General features: G+C 43.8%; 1 protein-coding gene across 11 annotated transcripts in view; it reads left to right on the top strand.

Annotated features, from left to right (window-relative positions):
* Positions 1–13,129, top strand: part of PRKAG2 (protein kinase AMP-activated non-catalytic subunit gamma 2) — a 329,233-nt gene extending 316,104 nt beyond the window's left edge. For 6 of the 11 annotated variants that reach the window (XM_063667994.1, XM_063667992.1, XM_063667997.1 and 3 more), the window contains 6 exons: positions 427–553; positions 3,385–3,550; positions 3,894–3,931; positions 5,055–5,201; positions 8,663–8,756; positions 8,909–10,999. In XM_063667994.1, coding sequence (XP_063524064.1) covers positions 427–553; positions 3,385–3,550; positions 3,894–3,931; positions 5,055–5,201; positions 8,663–8,756; positions 8,909–9,000 — 664 coding nt within the window. In that variant the 3' untranslated portion in view covers positions 9,001–10,999. Of the gene's footprint in view, positions 1–426; positions 554–3,384; positions 3,551–3,893; positions 3,932–5,054; positions 5,202–8,662; positions 8,757–8,908; positions 11,000–12,016 lie in introns of those variants that run through there. The other 5 variants (XM_054493712.2, XM_054493711.2, XM_054493718.2 and 2 more) reach the window with 2 other exon arrangements.
* Positions 13,130–19,846: the final 6,717 nt, after the last annotated feature.

Below are 19,846 nucleotides of genomic sequence, written 5' to 3'. Positions count from 1 at the left end.
GAGCTCAGGAGTTCGAGAGCAGCCTGGGCAACATGGCAAAACCCCATGTCTACAAAAAAGAAAGGTGGCGCATGCCTGTAGTCCCAGCTACTCAAGAGGCTGAGGTAGGAGGATCACCTGAGCCCGGGACGTCAAGGCTGCAGTGAGCCATGACGGCAGGCAACAGAGCCAAGACCCTGGCTCAAAACAACAAACCAAAAAAAATCTCCTCTTCTAGAGATTTGTAGCTTGCACTTGTATTTGAGATATGTTAATATAGATTGTGAAAAATGAAAAATTTGCTGAGATCTCTAATTTAAAACTCTTCCAAAACACTGTTACTATTGTGATAATAAAAACACTGGAAGTGCTTTAAGGCAGGGGTAGTCCAAAGTGTTCTGATTTTTCTTGAAAGCCTCCTAACAACTTTAATGACTTCTCCCACAGCCTCTTCGATGCTGTATACTCCTTGATCAAAAATAAAATCCACAGATTGCCCGTTATTGACCCTATCAGTGGGAATGCACTTTATATACTTACCCACAAAAGAATCCTCAAGTTCCTCCAGCTTTTTGTAAGTAGTTTTTAGCGTTTCTAAAGACATAATTGCATTTACTTATCAAATAATGTACTTCAAGTAAATTGGCTCCTGTTACCCTCAATAGAAGAAATTGTTAGTTTTGAGGTCTCCCTTCCTAAACTTCAGTTTCTCAACTTACTGCTCTCTGAATTGTACATTCTTAAAGTTGATTCCAATTTAAAAGCAATCACCTTTTAGTGCAAGTATCAAAACAATTTTAAAAACAAAACTCGGCATTCTCTCTTTCAATTAAAACATTTATCACCAACATATGAGGGGAAATAAGGCAATCTGCAAGTCCAATTAAGGACTGTTGTACAAGATAAATTGAACTAATATCTAGAGCAAAAATTGCTTTATGTTGCTTTTATTGGTGGCATGGTTTTAGAAACATGTTCCAAAAAATGCTGTCCTCAAGATTATCTTCTTATAAACTGCAGCAGTGAGAGAAAAACCCGAAGTAAATAGAATTTTGGCAAGAGAATACCATGTTGGTCCAAATAAGGCCTGTATTACCTGTAGGTTTTCTCAGCTACTTGAAATGAGCTGGCTCCATAGTATCCAGAACTTTGAGCCTGTTTGGTTGGAAACATTAAAAGAGACTCAGGAAGAACAGAGAGTTTATGAGAGGCTTTTTATGTTTTTCTTTTAATTACATGCATGAAATTTGAGGTTGTAAGTAATCAGTCAAATAGAACCAGTAGAAGGTCTTAATCGTTCTGAAGAAGTAATTTGAAGAGTTGTTTTTTCAAAACTGTAACAGATATTAAAAATGTACTTCAAATTAGCTTTCCCATTTTCCTCCCCATGGTTTCACCTAAGGACCTAAAATAGTGTTCTGGTGCAGTGTGAAGGAGCTGAAGCTCCTGCCCTGGAGGCAGCTTGAGGGACCCCTTTTGCTGACAGCAGCACAGAGGGCTTAGTGATTGAGAGAAATATCTTGTCAATCAACCCGGTCTTGTATTTTAATCATTTACGTATATAAATAACATTTATTTAACCATGCTGTACTAAGAAAGAAGGTAGGGAAGAGTAATTTACAAAAAAACTCAAGTTTGAAGTTTAATAAAGGCGATAATCTAGGAAAAAAGGATTAGGGATGCATCCACATTGTTTATCAGACTGTACATCTGGGAATGCAGCCGCTTTAGTAGTTGAAGTTTAATAGGAACAGAGGGAGCACGGGGTGGGAAGGATGTATTCAGGGCCCCCACGTGCCAGGCCTGCAGCTCACTTAATCCTTAGAGTCATCATTTTAAAATAATATTAATCATAAGAGCTGATTACTGTATGTCCGGCACTGTTCTAAGCACTTTACATAATCTCATCCTCGCTGCTACCCTATCAGGTAGGTATTTTTATTAATCCTATTTTATAGGGATGCAGCTAAGAAAGGCTAAGTAGCTTTGCCAAGGTTTCGTGGCTGGGAAGCGGTAGAGCCAGGATCTCTTTCGAGCGTTCCTCACTCCCCATGCTTTCCTCCACGCAGGGGCCATGGGAGGGAGGCGTTTGCACACCTTGCATACACAGGACACCTGGCTGGGAAACGTGCCCCAAGTCACGTGGATATTAAGTGGTAGATTGCAAACCCGGGAGTCTCTCTGACTCCCAAGCCCAAACTATTTCTGCTAGTGTGCTGTTGCACAAGAGGGAGTAAAAGTGTGAGATCATTCTTTTGCAGAGCTGCTTCAGATTTTTATCTTCTATAAAAAGGAGAGGAAGTTGCCTCTGCCCAGTACTGCCTCATATTTGGGCCAATATGGTAATTAGAATCAGGCTACCAGAATATTCAGCTAACTAAAGGTTTTCAGTTAAAAATACAGAACTTAAAGACATTTCAGAGCCTGATTTTTACTGAATTATGAGATCATTTTCGGAGAAAAAAGGAGCATTACCCTTCAAGACATTTGAAAATTAGCCTAAGCATATAGTATGCAACAGGGAATTAGCTGTATTGAGATGGACTAGATGACCTAATAGGTCTTTCTTTTTTTTTCTCTAAATTTCTAGGAGTCTCATGATTTGAATATTGATGAACTCTTTGACTTGAACATTTTGTTTCTTCTAATTGTTCATCTTTTCCTGATAATTATAAGGTACACCAGGAGGATGGAATCAACTATACCCTTTATAAAAGGTGGATTTTTGAAACCGTAGACCTTATTTTGTTATACTCAAACATGAGCCTAGACTTTTCTCTCCTGCCATATCCCTCCTCCTTTAAAACAGCCCATGAAAAGTTAATTTTTAAAGATTCTTTTAATTCTGTTCAGCTGGCTTCTTTGTTCCTAGTAGACAAAAATTGGAGCTCTCCAAGGAGAATTCAGGATGTAGAGGCGGGTGGCATGAGGACTAGCTTAGCAGCGGCTCAGACAGCTGCCGTTAAATGCTTTGGGTTTGGAAATGTGTAGGTTCTTAATAAATATTACTTAATCCTGACAGCAGGACCAGGAATTTAACATGAACAATTAAGAATAAAGGATTCAATTCTTGGTGGCTTACAGGTCTTAATATCCCAAATAGACCTGTTCTTCCCTGGTTCTATACGCGTTCTTAGTGAGTGAAGAGGAGATGGAAAAATGTTACAGTATTAATGCTTTGCAGTAGTTTGTGAGTAGTTAAATAGAAGCATAGACATACAAACTGGTTCAAACAAAAGATACAGTTCTTTGTAATTTTCTCATGTTAATTCAGGCATCCAGGTAGACTGTTAGAAAAAACTAACTTTAATTTGTTGGACATACTTTTTCATTCAAATCCGGACACTTGAACATGACAAGGGTGTGTTCTGGGTCTAGAACATTTGCGTTTATCTTCCTGTTTAGATGTCTGATATGCCAAAGCCTGCCTTCATGAAGCAGAACCTGGATGAGCTTGGAATAGGAACATACCACAACATTGCCTTCATACATCCAGACACTCCCATCATCAAAGCCTTGAACATATTTGTGGAAAGACGAATATCAGCTCTGCCTGTTGTGGATGAGTCAGGTTTGTGTGTTGGCGCTGACAGTCAGACAGAAATAATTGTTTATCTCAGGGTGCAATTATTGTGAGATGACCTGGCACAGAAGATACATGGGGAAAATGAAGACTTGGATATGGTGAATAAATTCAGCACCAAGGGGCACTCAGGATCATAAAAAATGTCTAATTGGTTTATTTTCATATGTCCATTAAAATATGATTTTATATCTACCTAAGTTTCCATTTAAAATAGACAAGGTTATTTATCAGTGTTTAACTTTTAGTAATTGTGTCATTAAAACTGATTTTAAATGAGTTTCTTTTTGTTCCTTAAGACATTTTTCTAACATATATTTTTCATTTTTAGGAAAAGTTGTAGATATTTATTCCAAATTTGATGTAATTGTAAGTATTTTAATTTTGTTCAATCTGTCACCTAGAATGCATTTTAAACATTCATGTAATGTGTTTTTATGTTTTTCTCTTGTTTCTTAATTTAATAATTTCTAACCTTTTGGGGTGTGAGGATATTATCAGAATTTTATAGACCTTCTATAGTAATTGTACTTTTAATCTGCATTGGTTTAGCAATTAATTATATATTAGTAGCATTTTATAATTTTTCATCTTTACAACACATGCATATTTTATGCACTGCCATAGCATGTGTATGTATTTTAAATGTTCTTGTTTCCACGTAGTAGGCCTGATTTATTCGCCTCTAGGCGTGTGCATAGTGCACACGTGGGCTCATGGCTCCTTTGTCGGGTGCATCCCATTGCTTACTGATTGGGAGCCACTGTTCTAAAGAAGAAAAGGGGACTGACACTTTATAGCCCCAAATGTGCACGCCATTTTTTACCACAATACTGACCCCACATTAAACATTCTTTTGCAGCTGTCTCAAACCCTTTGCTTCACACTATTGTTATGTTAAACATAATAGTCACCGAGAAATATGCTGATTGGCATTTTGGTTGAGTGGGACCCGCTAAAATGAATGAGAGCCCCATGAAGCCATTTGGATCCATGGAGCTCATCAAGCCTGTTCTTCCTGTGGTTGCTTGATCCCCATGCGTCCCCCAAAGCCTTCCCAGCAGAAACCTGGTTCCCCAGGGAGCTTGTTGAGAAGGTCCGTTGCTGCAGCATTTCTAGCCCTGTGGCACTCACCACCCTTTACAGATGTCAGCCCACCTTGCCAGAGATTTTATCCATGCATGGTAGAGAGCATTAGAGGGTAAAAATTGGGGGGCAGTCTTTGGCAGGATATACTATCAAAGTTTAACAATGTTGTTTCGTAAGGAAGGTAGACCTTGTAATATGGTTATCTTTAATTGTGATTGATGTGTTGACGAAATAACAGTAGCAATGGCATGTTGTAAGCCAGAAAGAAATCTGATGTATGCAGGTACTAAATTCAGATAAGCATTAAAGTTTTTAGAAATCAGGCTCTCTTAAGCTCACTAATTTTGGTCATTGAAGTGAACTGAAATGAAAGGATATAATTTATTCTCTTGCTTCATTACAGAATCTTGCTGCTGAGAAAACATACAATAACCTAGATATCACAGTGACCCAGGCCCTTCAGCACCGTTCACAGTATTTTGAAGGTGTTGTGAAGTGCAATAAGCTGGAAATACTGGAGACCATTGTGGACAGAATAGTAAGAGCTGAGGTGAGATGGCTTTCCCAGTCCTGCTCCCCCGAAGTCCACTGCAACAAGTCCCCCGTGGTGAATGTTGCCTCCGGAAGCCTGAATCTCAGGAAGGGGCCAGCGAGGCAGCCTCCAGGTTCAGTCAGATGGGATTCTCTCCTGTCCCAGAACCTGGCACACTACTTGGCATATAGGCGATCTCTAAAGGTTTGTTGAATTGAATTGAATGGAAAAGTCCTGATATCATAGCTGAATCAAATAAACTGGTAAGATACATTCATAGTTTAAACTATATATGTTTCACAGTGTGGACAACATAATAAGACCTTGTTTTTACTAAAAATAAAAATATATTAGCTGGGCTGGGCGTGGTAGCTTGGACCTGTAGTCATAGCTAATAGGGAAGCTGAGGAAGGAGGATCCCTTGAATCCAAGAGCTTGATATTTCAGTGAACTGTGGTGGTGCCACTGCACTCCAGTCTCGGCAGCAGAGCAAGATCCTGTCTCTAAATAGATCTATGTATCTATATCTATGGATACATTTTGTTTTGAGAAAACAAAAGTCCCGGAAGCTTTAAGTTCCATTTGAATATTTATGAATTCAAAATTTAAAGTGCGTAATATATATTTTAACAAAGTGAATGATAAGTCAGTAAAACTTTTTTCTCTCTTCCTACCAGTATCTCTCTTTCCTCAATTAGATAAATAGCAAATAATCTAGTAACTCCCAGTTTCCTGCACCTCAGCAGTCCGATTTCCTTAGACTTTACTGCTTATAAGATTTTCAAATGTACTTTGTGTAACACCCCAAATAAAAGACTCCGTCTAAAAAAAAAAAATTCCTTCACAAGATGACTCGTCACAGAAGGACCAAAAAAATAACAGTTTTTAGCTTTAATGTAGCTAGGAGAAGGGTGTACAGTATCAGTGATGACTCCATTTATTTATGTGACATAAATAGAACACTAACTTTTAGGTACCTCCAACAAGGGACATACATAAGTTTGACTCAACAGCAGATGACAAGAAAATATGTGGGGAGTCATTTCAGTCTGAGAGAACTACTTAATTCTCTGGATGAGATGATTTCCCTTAACCATCAGAGTTCAAAAGATATCTGTTTAATATCCACTATTTTTTTTTTTTTTTGAGACAGAGTCTCGCTCTATCGCCCAGGCTGGAGTGCAGTGGCACGATCTCGGCTCACTGCAAGCTCCGCCTCCCGGGTTCAAGCCATTCTCCTGCCTCAGCCTCCCGAGTAGCTGGGACTCCAGGCGCCCACCACTGCACCCACCTAATTTTTTGTATTTTTAGTAGAGACGGGGTTTCACCGTGTGAGCCAGGATGGTCTTGATCTGCTGACCTCATGATCCGCCCGCCTCGGCCTCCCAAAGTGCTGGGATTACAGGCGTGAGCCACTGCGCCCGGCTAATATCCACTATTGAATGTAATCAATAACATGTCTTCAGTGTAGAAGACAAATGTGAACTATCATTTTAATGTGTGATTATAGTTAGCAAATAATTGTGCTGTGTTATATCACAGGATTACTGATGAACCTGAAAGCTTTTTTAGAGAAACATTTAAAAGAAATTTATGCTGACTGCCACGAGAAAGATGACCAAGCCATTATTGTTATTATTATTTACGTAAAGCAAGCTATGACAGAAACGTCACCCACACAGTATTATTTGAGACAAAATACAAAAACTGGATTTCCCCCTCTTCCTATCTCCTTCCTATGTCCCTGTTTTCTATCAGGGGTATCACCATTCAATACAGAGAGGGTCTTCCAGGGTGCAGCTGGCACAGAGCTGCTGCGTCCCAAGTTCTGAAGCCTTTTTTTTTTTTTTTTTTGAGACAAAATCTCACTCTGCCCAGGCTGGAGTGCAGTGGCGCAATCTCAGCTGACTACAGCCTCCGCCTCCCAGGTTCAAGCGATTCTCCTGCTTCAGCCTCCTGAGTAGCTGGGATTACAGAATGCACCACCACGCCCGGCTAATTTTTGTGTTTTTGGTAGAGACAGGGTTTCACCATGTTGGTCAGGCTGGTCTCGAGCACTTGATCTTGTGATCTGCCCACCTCAGCCTCCCAAAGTGCTAGGATTACAGGCGTGAGCCACTGCACCCAGCCCCAAGTTCCGAAGCCTTTTTTTTTTTTTTTTTAAGACACAGTCTCGCTCTGTTGCCCAGGCTGGAGTGCAGTGGCACGATCTCAGCTCACTGCAACCTCCACCTCCCAGGTTCAAGCAATTCTCCTGTCTCAGCCTCCTGAGTAGCTGGGACTACAGGTGCCCACCAGCACTCCTGGCTAATTTTCGTATTTTTAGTAGAGACAGGGTTTCACCATATTGGTCAGGCTGGTCTTGAACTCCTGACCTCAGGTGATCTGCCCGCCTTGGCGTCCCAAAGTGCTGGGATTACAGGCGTGAACCATCGCGCCCGGCCATCATGAAGCTTTTAAGAGAATAGCGACGCCGCTCCCTTCCTGCGGGTGAAATACCTGTTAGAGAAACACCTCAAAACGCTCTGGAGTCACTTATCAGAGATTTCAGAGCAGAAAACTAGAGGTGAACGTAGTCTATCCCACTTCATTATAACTCATTTATCCTCTTGGATGCGAGTCTTAATATATGAACTTCACAGAGAAAAGACACTGCAGAAAATAAAACCCTTGTAAGAGCTACGACCTTGTTTTTTCGTTTCCGTCATCATCTGGACTTCTTTCCCATGTATTAATAAGACAAGTACCTGATAGTTATTAGAAACTGACATACAACTTTTAGAAATTAAAACTGTTATGTTTAACGGTATATTATAGCTACGTTGCGCTTCGTGTTTGAGTTGTATCTTTTCTGTATTAATATTTTGAAAATTGAAAACTCAGCAGGGCATAGCTAGCTCATATTTCTTAAAAGTAAGCAAGCAAATCAGCTTGAATTAGAGACAAATCAGTATCATTAGAGACAGGAGATAGATAGCTTTCCCCTCTTTCCTTCTCCTGCCTGTGTCCCTGTTTTCCACCAGGGCTGTGACTGTTCAGTACGGAGTGGGTCTTCCAGGAAATCAGACAGTAACACATTGAACATTAGAGCCTAAGGTCATCGTATGGGTCTGTCTGCAGCTACTTTCCCTCATTTATTCATTTATGGGGTGTGTATGTGTGTGTGTGGCTTTTTTGTTTTTTTGAGACAGGGTCGCACTCTGTCACCCAAGCTAGAGTGCACTGGTGCGATCTTGGCCCACTGCAACCTCCACTTCCCGGGCCCAAGCAATCTTCCCACCAAGTAACTGGGACCACAGGTGCACACCAGCACAGCCAGCCACTGTCTAATGTTTTTGTAGAGACCATGTCTCACTGTTATTCCCCAGGCTGGAGGGATGTGTTCATCATGTGAAAACATGACAGGACATTTTTTCTAATGTCCATTTTAAACCTTTTTTAAATATTAATTTTCACGTGTCCTGCTTTTCTCTTTGCAGGTCCATCGGCTGGTGGTGGTCAATGAAGCAGATAGTATTGTGGGTATTATTTCCCTGTCAGACATTCTGCAAGCCCTGATCCTCACACCAGCAGGTAAAATGCTGGTTTCTGACCTTTGTCATCGGCATCTAGGAAGGGTGGGAGGTAGAACAGGAAGTGCAGCATTTAAACCATCATTTCTCCGCCCACCTACAGATCAAGGCTTTGAGTATATTACTTTGAAACCGTTTTCGTTTTCTTTTCAGTTGGGAAGTTTAAGTGTTCTGCGTGCGTGAGGAAAGTGTACAGAACGTATTCTAAGTTAAGAGCATCCTATCAAGGTCCAGTGGCCCCCTGAATGACTTGGGAGCCATTGCCATTGTTCATCATAACCTTTTCCACTGAAAAGACCTCTTCAGTTGTGCTTTGTGAGAGAACTAGTGACTAGAAACAGAGGGAACATCACTGGCTTCTATTGATAACTTCATCTTTCCTTAAAGAGAAAAAAAAAACATTTTGAGTAGATAAAACAGAATACCTAAACACAAATTTTATTCATTAATATTGTATGGAAATCACATTCACTTTCAAATAGAGTGTGGTTAAACTCATTTTCTGACAGATTCACTTTGAGCAAGCCCTCAGAGTCTCAGACAGTGAGGAGCAGAGAGAACAGGAGAGGCCTTTAGACAAGAGGAACTGGCCTTCCTCTCATTTCACACACTCAGTAGTAAGAGGTAGGCTTCAGAGTTCTTAAAACCACCAGCCCTCCCTTCCCTCTTCCTCTTCTTCCCATCCCTCCACCTCCCCAGCCCCAGTCAAATATGAACAACCCAGCCTTTGTCAGGGCCCCATGGACACAATGTGGGAGCAAACAGCATGCCCTTTGAACTCTCAGAATCCAATATTAAACGGTGTGTGTGCTACAGTATTGATTTCTCTTTAGTTCAGAAATTTCAGCTGAGACTAGTTTTTACAATCAGTCTGTAACCCAAAAATACCTTCCCTAAAGGAATCTTCAGCACCTGCAAGAAACATGTCTTATTCGCTAAATGAGAACACCGAGAGAAATTCCAGTACAGCAGTGATTTTTCCAAGGTGGTCCTCAGGCCAGGCATCATCACCGCCACCTGGAATTTACTAGAAAATGAAGTGTTCATGTTGGGGCCCCGCCCCATATCCACTGAATCAGAAACTCTAGAAATGGGGCCTGGTGCAGTCACTTGCAAACTTCAAGTGTTTAAAAGACCTGAATCTCACAGTAGTCTTTATAATCATGAAACATTAAGAACTAAACGAATGTTAACGCCATAAAACTGGAAATAATCCAAATATCTTTGAAAAGAAGAATGGACAAATTGTGTCACATTCATTTGATGGAATACGATACAGTATTGAAAACGAACAGTACAGCTGCGTTCAACAGTGGAGGAATCTCACAGGCAACATTGAACAGCGGGAGCCAGACTCACCCAGACCATCATATTAAATTCATATGAATTTCCAAGCAGGCAAAACTGCACAGCACATTTGTGCTAACTAGAAAAGGCCTCTTCTCTGGGCAGATTTATCCCCACAGGTATATAGCTTAGCACCTTCAGAAAAAGATACCCTGTTTCCAGCCCTGGACCGCGAGACACAGTCTGCCCAGCGGGTCAGGCTGAATGTCAGCTCTTGTCTGTCTCTTTGGGCATTACAAAAAGACTAAACAAGTCAAGTGATTCATCCTCTCTGTTTCTTGATATCTCAAACCATAAGAATGAACAGTTGTGCTGGATGAGTTCAAATTTCCATCCAGATTTGGTATTTCAAAAATTCTAAGTCATTGCAATGCCCCACCCATCCCTGCTGGCGCAGGGACTAATCTATTTCCAGCTGGAATTGAGAATGTATGTTACCATAGAAATTGTGCCGTGAAGATGGGGGTAACTGGATTGGAATTCCTTATGATACAGTGTATACAACACGATTCGTTGAGGAAAATATTCCGTGTTGCTAATAACTGGATTACAAGTGAACTTTTGGAGTGGAACTCAGGGAACGCCTCCATCTGATCAACAGTCGCAAACGAGGAGGCCCCCACTGTGAGGCCAAGTCCCAGCTGTCCCACCCGAGCGCTGTCTGAATGTAGGCAAGTCACTTCACCTCCTTCAGCCCCAATTTCTTCAGTGGAGAAGGAGCGGGCTGATACAGGCCCGTCTGCCTCCTAAGATGCTATGAAAAGAGCTGAAAGCCGTGCACAAAAGCCGTGTGTGTGCAATGAGGCACAGTGCCCAGGACCAGCACTGTTAGGTGGTTGTCCATGGACTAGTCAGTCAGAGGCAGTGTGATGAAGTGTCTGCTGTTACTCGATTAAAAGGTACTAGTGGTGATTCTTTTCACCAGGCAATGGCCACCGTTCCCCAGAGGGATACTGGTTCGACACAGTAACGTTTTCTCTTTTTCAAAAAAGTTTTTAGCAATAGTTCATTGTCAAACTTAGACTGTCCAAATGAACCCATGTGTGCGTGCATCCAGTGCATGGGCAGTCTGATGCTAGGAGCTACAATATTTTAGCCACATACTCTAATAGATTGCCGATCTCTTTCAGGGGTCTAGCGTCTGGTGAAAAAATAGGAGAGAAACTCCTGTGATGAGAAAAATAGTAGCTCTCCCTGCCAATCCACTGTGGAATGTCCTAGCCAGATACTTGTTAGGTGCAATTATCCTTCGGAATATTTATAAAGCTTTTTTTTTTTTTTTTGAGACGGAGTTTCGCTCTTGTCACCCAGGCTGGAGTGCAATGGCATGACCTCTCGGCTCACTGCAACCTCTGCCTCCCGGATTCAAGCGATTCTCCTGCCTCAGCCTCCTGAGTAGCTGGGATTTCAGGTGCCCGCCACTACGCCCAGCTAATTTTTGTATTTTTAGTAGAGACGGGGTTTCACCATGTTGGCCAGGCTGGTCTTGAACTCCTGACCTCAGGTGATCCGCCCACCTCGGCCTCCCAAAGTGCTGGGATTATACACGTGAGCCACCATGCCTGGCCTGAGGCTTTTTTTAATACATATTTGTAAGTGTGCACAACTGAAATACTTCACACCTTCACTAAAACATACCTACATATTAGTAAAATTTTTTAGGAGTGGAACTCTTTTTTTTTCCAAGTTAAATCTGACATATTTAGAATGACAAGATGTTACGTGGATCCAAGCTGCAGGCACGATTGGGTGGGAGATGGGAGCTTGGGCCACCTGCTCCTTCCCACGTCGCCCTCCTCCGAAGCCTCTGGATCATCCTTCTAAGGCACTGCCAGGCACAGGTAGAAACCCCTGGGGTAGAGAACCCTGCTGTTACCATGAGCTTTGAAACTTTCATCTTCCATCCACTGACAGGTGCCAAACAAAAGGAGACGGAAACGGAGTGACCGCCGTGAATGTAGACGCCCTAGGAGGAGAACTTGAACAAAGTTTCTGGGTCACGTTTTGCCTCATGAACACTGGCTGCAAGTGGTTAAGAATGTATATCGGTTTAACGATGGGTATTTCTTCCAGTGATGTTGAAATTAAGCTTAAAAAAGAAAGATTTTATGTGCTTGAAGATTCAGGCTTGCATTAAAAGACTTTTCAGACCTTTGTCTGAAGGATTTTAAATGCTGTATGTCATTAAAGTGCACTGTGTCCTGAAGTTTTCATTATTTTTCATTTCAAAGAATTCACTGGTATGGAACAGGTGATGTGACATAAGGTGAGTGCACGGCATGTTCAGATCACAGTGCCTTATGTCCGAATACAGCAATATGTCACTGCCGCAGCCGGGGCGCACGCGTGCGAAACAACACCGAGCTTGAATGTGGAAGTCTTTGAACCTTTTACCAAATCAGTTTGTTTTCATTAGATTTGTCAAAAAGTTGTAATTTGAATATAAATAATTACTTTAAAACTTTAATGACACTTTTACACGTAAGTGTTTTGTTCTGGGCTACTGCGTCAACGAGGCTGCTTTACAACAGCTTTATTTATTTTTACTTTCATGCAGCTTTTTTACACATCTTTTGGTGGAGTAAACTTCACCACATCCATGAATAAACTCTCAGTTATTTTGAAATGGCAAACTTCTCATTATTTAAGTTTGGATCTGGAAAGGACATGACTTCTGAAATAGCCGCTGCTGGGTTTTAAAAGCTGAGGTCTCAAAGTGTGGAGGAGACGTTGCCGTCAGGCGGGAGCCAAGTGCCGGGAAGATGTCTATTTTTTTTCTTCTGTATTGAAATGTAAAATCATGATGTTTGTATGACTGCTGATGCGATTGTTTTTGTAAATTTTATTGTGGCATATACAGTATTGTCATACAGTTGAAGAGAAACAATGTTTCCTAATGTAAGTGCTCTGAAAATGTTGACACTGTGTATATATATATATATATATATATATGAGGATAGTTTGGTTTTTTTTGTTTTGGGTTTTTTTTTCAGATTGAAAAATTAAAATAAATCCTACTATCTACCATTTTGTTAAAGAAGTTATTTAAAATACCTTATATTTCAGCACCTATCGATTAAAATTCTACATGCAGTTTTCCACTTAGCTATTTCTTCCCAAATAAAGAAGTACATGAATTTCATCTCTTTTCCGTTATCAGGAAAAAAAGTCAGGGTTTAATTCATAAACTATCTCTCTCCACTATTAAGTATGAATATATTTATTTATTATTTTTATTTTATTTTATTATTTTTTTTTTTTGAGACAGAGTCTTGCTCTGTCGCCCAGGCTGGAGTGCAGTGGCGCGATCTCTGCTCACTGCAACCTCCGCCTTCCGGGTTCAAGCGACTCTTCTGCCTCAGACTCCCAAGCAGCTGGGATCACAGGCATGCACCACCACGCCCAGCTAATTTGTGTGTGTGTGTGTATTTTTAGTAGAAATGGGGTTTCACCATGTTGGCCAGGCTGATCTCAAACTTCTGACTTCAGGCGATCCACCTGCCTCAGCCTACCAGAGTGCTGGGATTACAGGCGTGAGCCACCGTGCCTGGCTGAGTATGAATATATTTAATTTAAAATTGCCACACAGGTTTTTTGCATGTGTGCTAAGGTATCAGTTTTTTCTTTTCCTAGTAGACCAAATATGAGAGAGAGCAAATGTGTATGTTTTCCCCATAGAAACAATAGTGGTTGTGATTTAAGCTAATGGTAATATTGGGGAGAAAGGAAAAAGTCACAAAGCTGCCAAAACAACACAATTTTGAAACTCAAAGATTATTTATCAATCTGCTCCTTGTTTGTGTACCCAACACATGAGTGTCTGCAGGCTACATATCTACATACAGGTGATGTGGCACATATATAGGTACAGTCATGGACCATGTACAGATGCTTCAGTCAAGGACAGACTGCATATATGACAGTGGTCCCATAAGATTATAACACCATCATTTTACTGTACATTTTCTATGTTTAGATGCACAAATACCATTGTGTTACAGTTGTCTGCAGTAACATGCTATACAGTTTGGTGGCCTAGGAGCCATAGGCCACACCATATAACCCAGGCGTGTAGTGGGCTGCACCATCTAGGATTGTGTAAGTACACTCTATGACATTCACACAAAGATGAAATCACCTAGGCCAGGCGCAGTGGCTCACATCCGTAATCCCAGCACTTTGGGAGGCCGAGGCGGGCGGATCACCTGAGGTCAGGAGTTCGAGACCAGCCTGGCCAACATGGTGAAACCCCCGTCTCTACTAAAAATACAAAACTTAGCCAGGTGTGGTGACAGGCACCTGTAATCCCAGCTACTCGGGAGGCTGAGGCAGGAGAATCACTTGAACCCAGCAGAAGGAGATTGCAGTGAGCCTAGATCATACCACTGCACTCCAGCCTGGGTGACAGAGCAAGACTCCAGCTCAAAAAAAAAAGACGAAATCGCCTAACACATTTCTCGATGCATTCTCATGGGTATGCAACACATGACTATAGGTCACCACGTGTATAGTTATGTAGATGACATGGCATGTATCTAGGTGTGTAGGTGACATAGCATATTTTTGCTTTAGAAAAGGGTTTCGGGGCACATAGAAAGGTACTCGCGATTCCTATTCCCACGAGGGTCATTCAGCAGAGCTTGGTCTCCCTCAGGCATGCTTGTTCCAGGCTCCTGAGTTGTGCAGAGACACCAGGCACAGCCCGGCTCACAACAGGCCTCTCACTGAGGCTTGGCCTTGGAGCAGCCTCTTCTGTTGTCAGGCTACAACTAACAAAGGCCTGGTGCCCTCTTCCAGTGAAGGGTTGGCATTTGTTCCTAGCAAATGGTGAAGGCGTGGCTGTGGTGAGCGTGCTGCTCCTGCTCAGTGCCTTTGTAGGAATAAGGGAAAGTGGCCCTGAACGAGGCCAAGTCTAGTTAAAGGCCACACATTGGTAACTATGTATTGAAGGAGAGATTTGAAGGGAATAAGTCTTAAGTGGTTGTAGATAGAGAAACCCTTGCTGGGTGTCCCCCAGGTGTCTGCCCTGACCTCATCATGGTGAGGCTTGGAGGGACCCCGTGGGCGCTGGCTCCCTGTGCTGTCCCACCCCCACCTTGAGGTGGAGCTGAGGGCACTTGAGAGGAATGTCCTGAATGCCATCTGGGTGGTGGATAAGGGCACGTGCATGTCACAAATCAAGGACGTTGGTTCTGTTTCGCATTCTAATCTCTAAGAAGAGTTTATGATGTAAATGTATTGCACTGATAGAATTTCTTAGAACATTTCTTAGGAAGGTTTAGTCTTCTAAACTCTGGGAAGCGGACGGTCTTCGCGGCCAGGGGAGATTCTGTTCCCCAGGGGGGCATTTGACAATGTGGAAACATCTTCGGTTGTCACAACTTGGGGTGGGGAGAGGGGACTGCGATGGGCCAGGCCCTGCTCTTCTGCCCGCGTCCAGGACCCCTGGCTCACTCATTCAAGCCACCTCCTGGGCCTCACAGGCATTGGAGGGCGAAAGGCTTTGGATGGGAGCTGCCCCTGGCACACAGTGGCAGGCTCTCAGCTGGGCTGACGCTGCTCTCAGAGCAGCTTCCTTTCCTGCTGTCCCCCTCCTCACCTGTGCCCTTTGGGCCAATGGGGAAGAAGCAGCCAGAGCCGGTCCCTGCGCCTGTGGCCGACTTTCCTGAGCTGCAGAGAGCAGAGGAGAGAGAGTGTGCGATGGAGTCTGCGGGACTCGGGGCGCAAAGGCCCAGGAAGGAGGAGCAAAGCTCCCGCAGTGGCCTCACTCACCTGCCAGGCAAGGGGAGAGGGCGGCAGTCGAGGAGCCCTCACCTCTGTCTACAGCCCTGTCCCTGGGCACCTCACTCCTGTTTCCAACACAGCTTCCTTCACCTCTGCTCCTGCATACACAAAGCAGAAAAGCTGGAAACCTCCTCGTTTTCTGTGCATTTTTAAATCCTCCTCCACACCCCTTTGAAAAGATCTCCTAAGAGGGCAGCATTTCCAACAGCTTTGAATGCATTCGAGTTGTAAGCCCTAAGAGGTGTCCCTTCCGAATTATGGCCACTATGCCTGGCTGCATTTTTAAACCAAAAATCGAATCACTTCAGTGCTGGGAAACCCTCACTGCCTAGAGAATCCAGCCTTCTCTCCTGAGCTGGGAGATAGAGGCCCTCACTGGCCTCTGCCCACACTGATGCACTTCCCTGCACTCCAGAACGGTCCCCAGCTTCCACACCTGCCTGCCTGCACCGTATCTCCAGATTCTCCATCTAGAGCAATTCCGCTCATCTCTCAAGGTCTGAATCAAATATGACTTCTGCTGTGCCTCTCCCTCCCCAGCAAACAGATGCCCCCTCCCTATGGGCTGCACAAGACCCGCCACACACACAGCCGCATTTATTGTAAGTCACTGTCGCTGCCCGACCCTCACTCCCTCCTGGCCAGTGGAGAGCAGTGGTTGAAGGCGGCTGGCATCTGCAGTCAGAGGAGGGTTTGCTGCCCAGCACTGCTGTCACTGCCAGGAAGCTGTTGTGCAATCCCTTACCTTGCTTAGACTGGTTTTTCTCGCCTGGCAAGTTGTTTATAGACAACAGCACTTTGCAGGCTCTAAAGGACCATATAAATGTTAGTAGCAGTTGTTGTTGACACCGTGGTCCCCTGAGTCCTTTGAGGAGGGTGACCTGTTCATCTCGATGCTCTGAGCTCTGGCAAGGATCTGGCATGTGGCAGGTGCTCAACTGATGTCTGTTCAGAGTCTGAACAGTGGCTGGTGAAGGCCAGCACATCTATGTGGATTGTGGCGCTGCTGGAGGCTGGCACATCACATGGATTGTGGCGCTGGTGCAGCGTCCCCATCACACAAAGCTTTTCCCTCTAGATTGCCAGTTGACTTAATAAAGTTAGAGAGATGCCACATAATCTGCAGTGTTACAGACAAATCCAGAGGTGGCCAAGTGCACAGACCAACCGTGCACAAAGAATACGACGTAGTCATGTGTGGAGGGAGCTCCTCTTGCCTTTTAGGAGAATGGAGGAAAGTGTCCCAGTGCCTGCTCAGAAAGAAAAACAAGGCTGGCTCCAGGAGCCAGAAGTACAAAGACTGCCCCTCACCTCCACTGAGGGAGAGATTTGATAAGCTCATTCCTGAGCCAGCCTCTTGAAATCCAGACATACGATTTCATGATTTTTACTGTTTTAGGGGCCAGATGCTGTGACTCATACCTCTAATCCCAGCACTTTGGGAGACCAAGGGAGGAGGATCACTTGAAGCCAGGAGTTCAAGACCAGCCTAGGCAACACAGTGAGACCCGTCTCTACAAAAATAAAAAATTAACTGGCGTAGTGATGTGTGCCTGTGGTCCCAGCCATGCCGGAGTCTGAGGTGGGAGGATCAGTTGAGCCCAAGAAGATCAGTGCTGCAGTGAGCTGAGATGGTGCCACTGCACTCCAGTCTGGGTGACAGAGCAAGATCCTGTCTTTAAAAAAAAAGGCTGGGCACAGTGGCTCACGCCTGTAATCCCAACACTTTGGGAGGCCGAGGCGGGCGGTCATTTGAGGTCAGGAGTTTGGGACCAGCCTGGCCAACATGGTGAAACCCTGTCTCTACTAAAAATACAAAAATTAGTTGGGCGTGGTGGCACACACCTGTAATCCCAGCTACTAGGGAGGCTGAGGCTGATGCAGGAGAATCATTTGAACCTGGGAGGTGGAGGTTGCAGTGAATCGAGATCTTGCCACTGCACTCCAGCCTGGGCAACAGAGCAAGACTCTGTCTTTAAATAAAGAAAGAAATAATTTAATTTAATTTAATTTAAAAGTACTGCTTTAGGACCAGCCCCTGGGATAAGTCCTAATCAGAAGTGTCCAGTGGAAAGAGGAGAAGGTGGTACCCCTGGTTTGGAGGAGTCTTTCAAATACAGGCACCAGCCAACTGGCCTGCAACGAGGGGCTCTCATGAGGCTCACGGTCCGCATCATCTCATGACTTTTTAGAACTTCACATAAGAGATGTTTCATCCTCAATCCCTCTGGGCTTCAATACTGATTTATTTAACAACTGTTACACTGTGCACAGAGTGCCCTGCTCCACACCGGGCACTGTTTTGGGGGCTTAGGACTCATCTAGGAGGCAGTAAACACCCGTGCTCAGGAGCTTGCATTCCAGTGTGGGGGAAGAAAGGAAAAAGAAAAAAATCATAAAGCAGAGCAATGTAAGAAGGATCTGGAAGCTTTGTTACAGCTGTTTCCTCTCCCTGGAATATTTTCTCCAGATACCAGCTGGGCCAGCTCCCCTGCCTCCTTCAAGTCCTGCTGAAATCTCACCCTCATGATGAGGCCTGCTTAGACCACAGACTATTAATCATTACTACTACTGCAAATAACAAGAATGCAAAGGAAAATAAGGGGAGGAGACCCACCAACCACCAAGTGCTTCTTCCTGCCAGGCACTCAGCCAAGTGCTTTGTACACATGATCTTTTTTAATCTTCACACAATATCATGAGGTAGTCTTTATTATCCCAGAAATGTTAACTAATTTGGCCAAGTTCATACCACGCCAAATTTGAGGCCTTCGAAACAGTCTAATACCAAATCCTATGCTCGTTTTTTGGTTATTTGTGTGTGTGTGTGTGTGCGCGTGTGTGTTTTGGGGTTTTTTTGTTTTTTGTTTTTTGTTTTTTTGAAACAAGATCTTGCTGTCACCCAGGCTTGGGTGCAGTGGTGGAATCACAGCTCACTGCAGACTTGACCTCCTGGGCTTAAGTGATCCTCCCAGCTCAGCTTCCTGAGTAGCTGGGACTACAGGCATGTGCCACCATGCCCAGCTCATTTAATGTGGTTTTTTTTCTTCTTTGTAGAAATGTGGTCTCCCTATGTTGCCCAAGCTGGTCTCAAATTCCTGGGCTCAAGCAGTCCTCCCACTTTGGCTTCCCAAAGTGCTTGGGACTGCAGGCGTGAGCTACCGCACCTGGCCATAGCCTATGCCCTTAATCCCAGTTCCAAATGGCTGCTGTGAGCTCAACTGTGTCCCCCCAAAACATATAATGTCATTGTCACCCCTGGTTACTTATGCATGTGACCTTATTGGAAATTGTGTCTTTGCAAATATATTCAAGTTAAGATGAAGCCGTTAGGGTGGGCTTTAATCCACTATGACCAGCGTCCTTAAGAGGGCAGTTTGGACACAGATGCTGTGTTAGTCTATTCGGTGCTGCTATAGCAGAGAACCACAGAGTGCATCATTTATAAACAAGAAGTTTATTTGGCTCACGGTTCTAGAGGCTGGGAAGTCCAAAATCAAGGGGCCATATCTGGTGAGGGCCTTCTTGCTGAGTCATAGCATGGCCAATGGCATCACAAGGCAAGAGGGAGCCCAGGAGCCCACACTTGCTTTTTTTTTTTTTGGTTTTTTTTTGTTTGTTTGTTTGAGATGGAGTCTGACTCTGTCACCCAGGCTGGAGTACAGTGGCATGATCTTGGCTCACTGCAACCTCCGCCTCCCAGGTTCAAGAAATTCTCCTGCCTTAGCCTCCTGGGTAGCTGGGATTACAGGCGCCCACCACCACCCCCAGCTCATTTTTTTGTATTTTTAGTAGAGACAGTGTTTTGCCATATTGGCCAGGCTGGTTTTGAACTCCCGACCTCAGGTGATTCACCGGCCTCGGCCTCCCAAAGTGCTAGGATTATAGGCCTGAGCCACCACGCCTGCCCCAAACTTGCTTTTATAAGAAACCCACTCTCACCATAAGGACATTAATCCA

Source organism: Pongo pygmaeus, chromosome 6 (genome assembly GCF_028885625.2).
Source record: "Pongo pygmaeus isolate AG05252 chromosome 6, NHGRI_mPonPyg2-v2.0_pri, whole genome shotgun sequence".
NCBI classification, from domain to species: Eukaryota; Metazoa; Chordata; class Mammalia; order Primates; family Hominidae; genus Pongo; species Pongo pygmaeus.
This window is presented reverse-complemented; position numbering and strand designations above follow the sequence as displayed.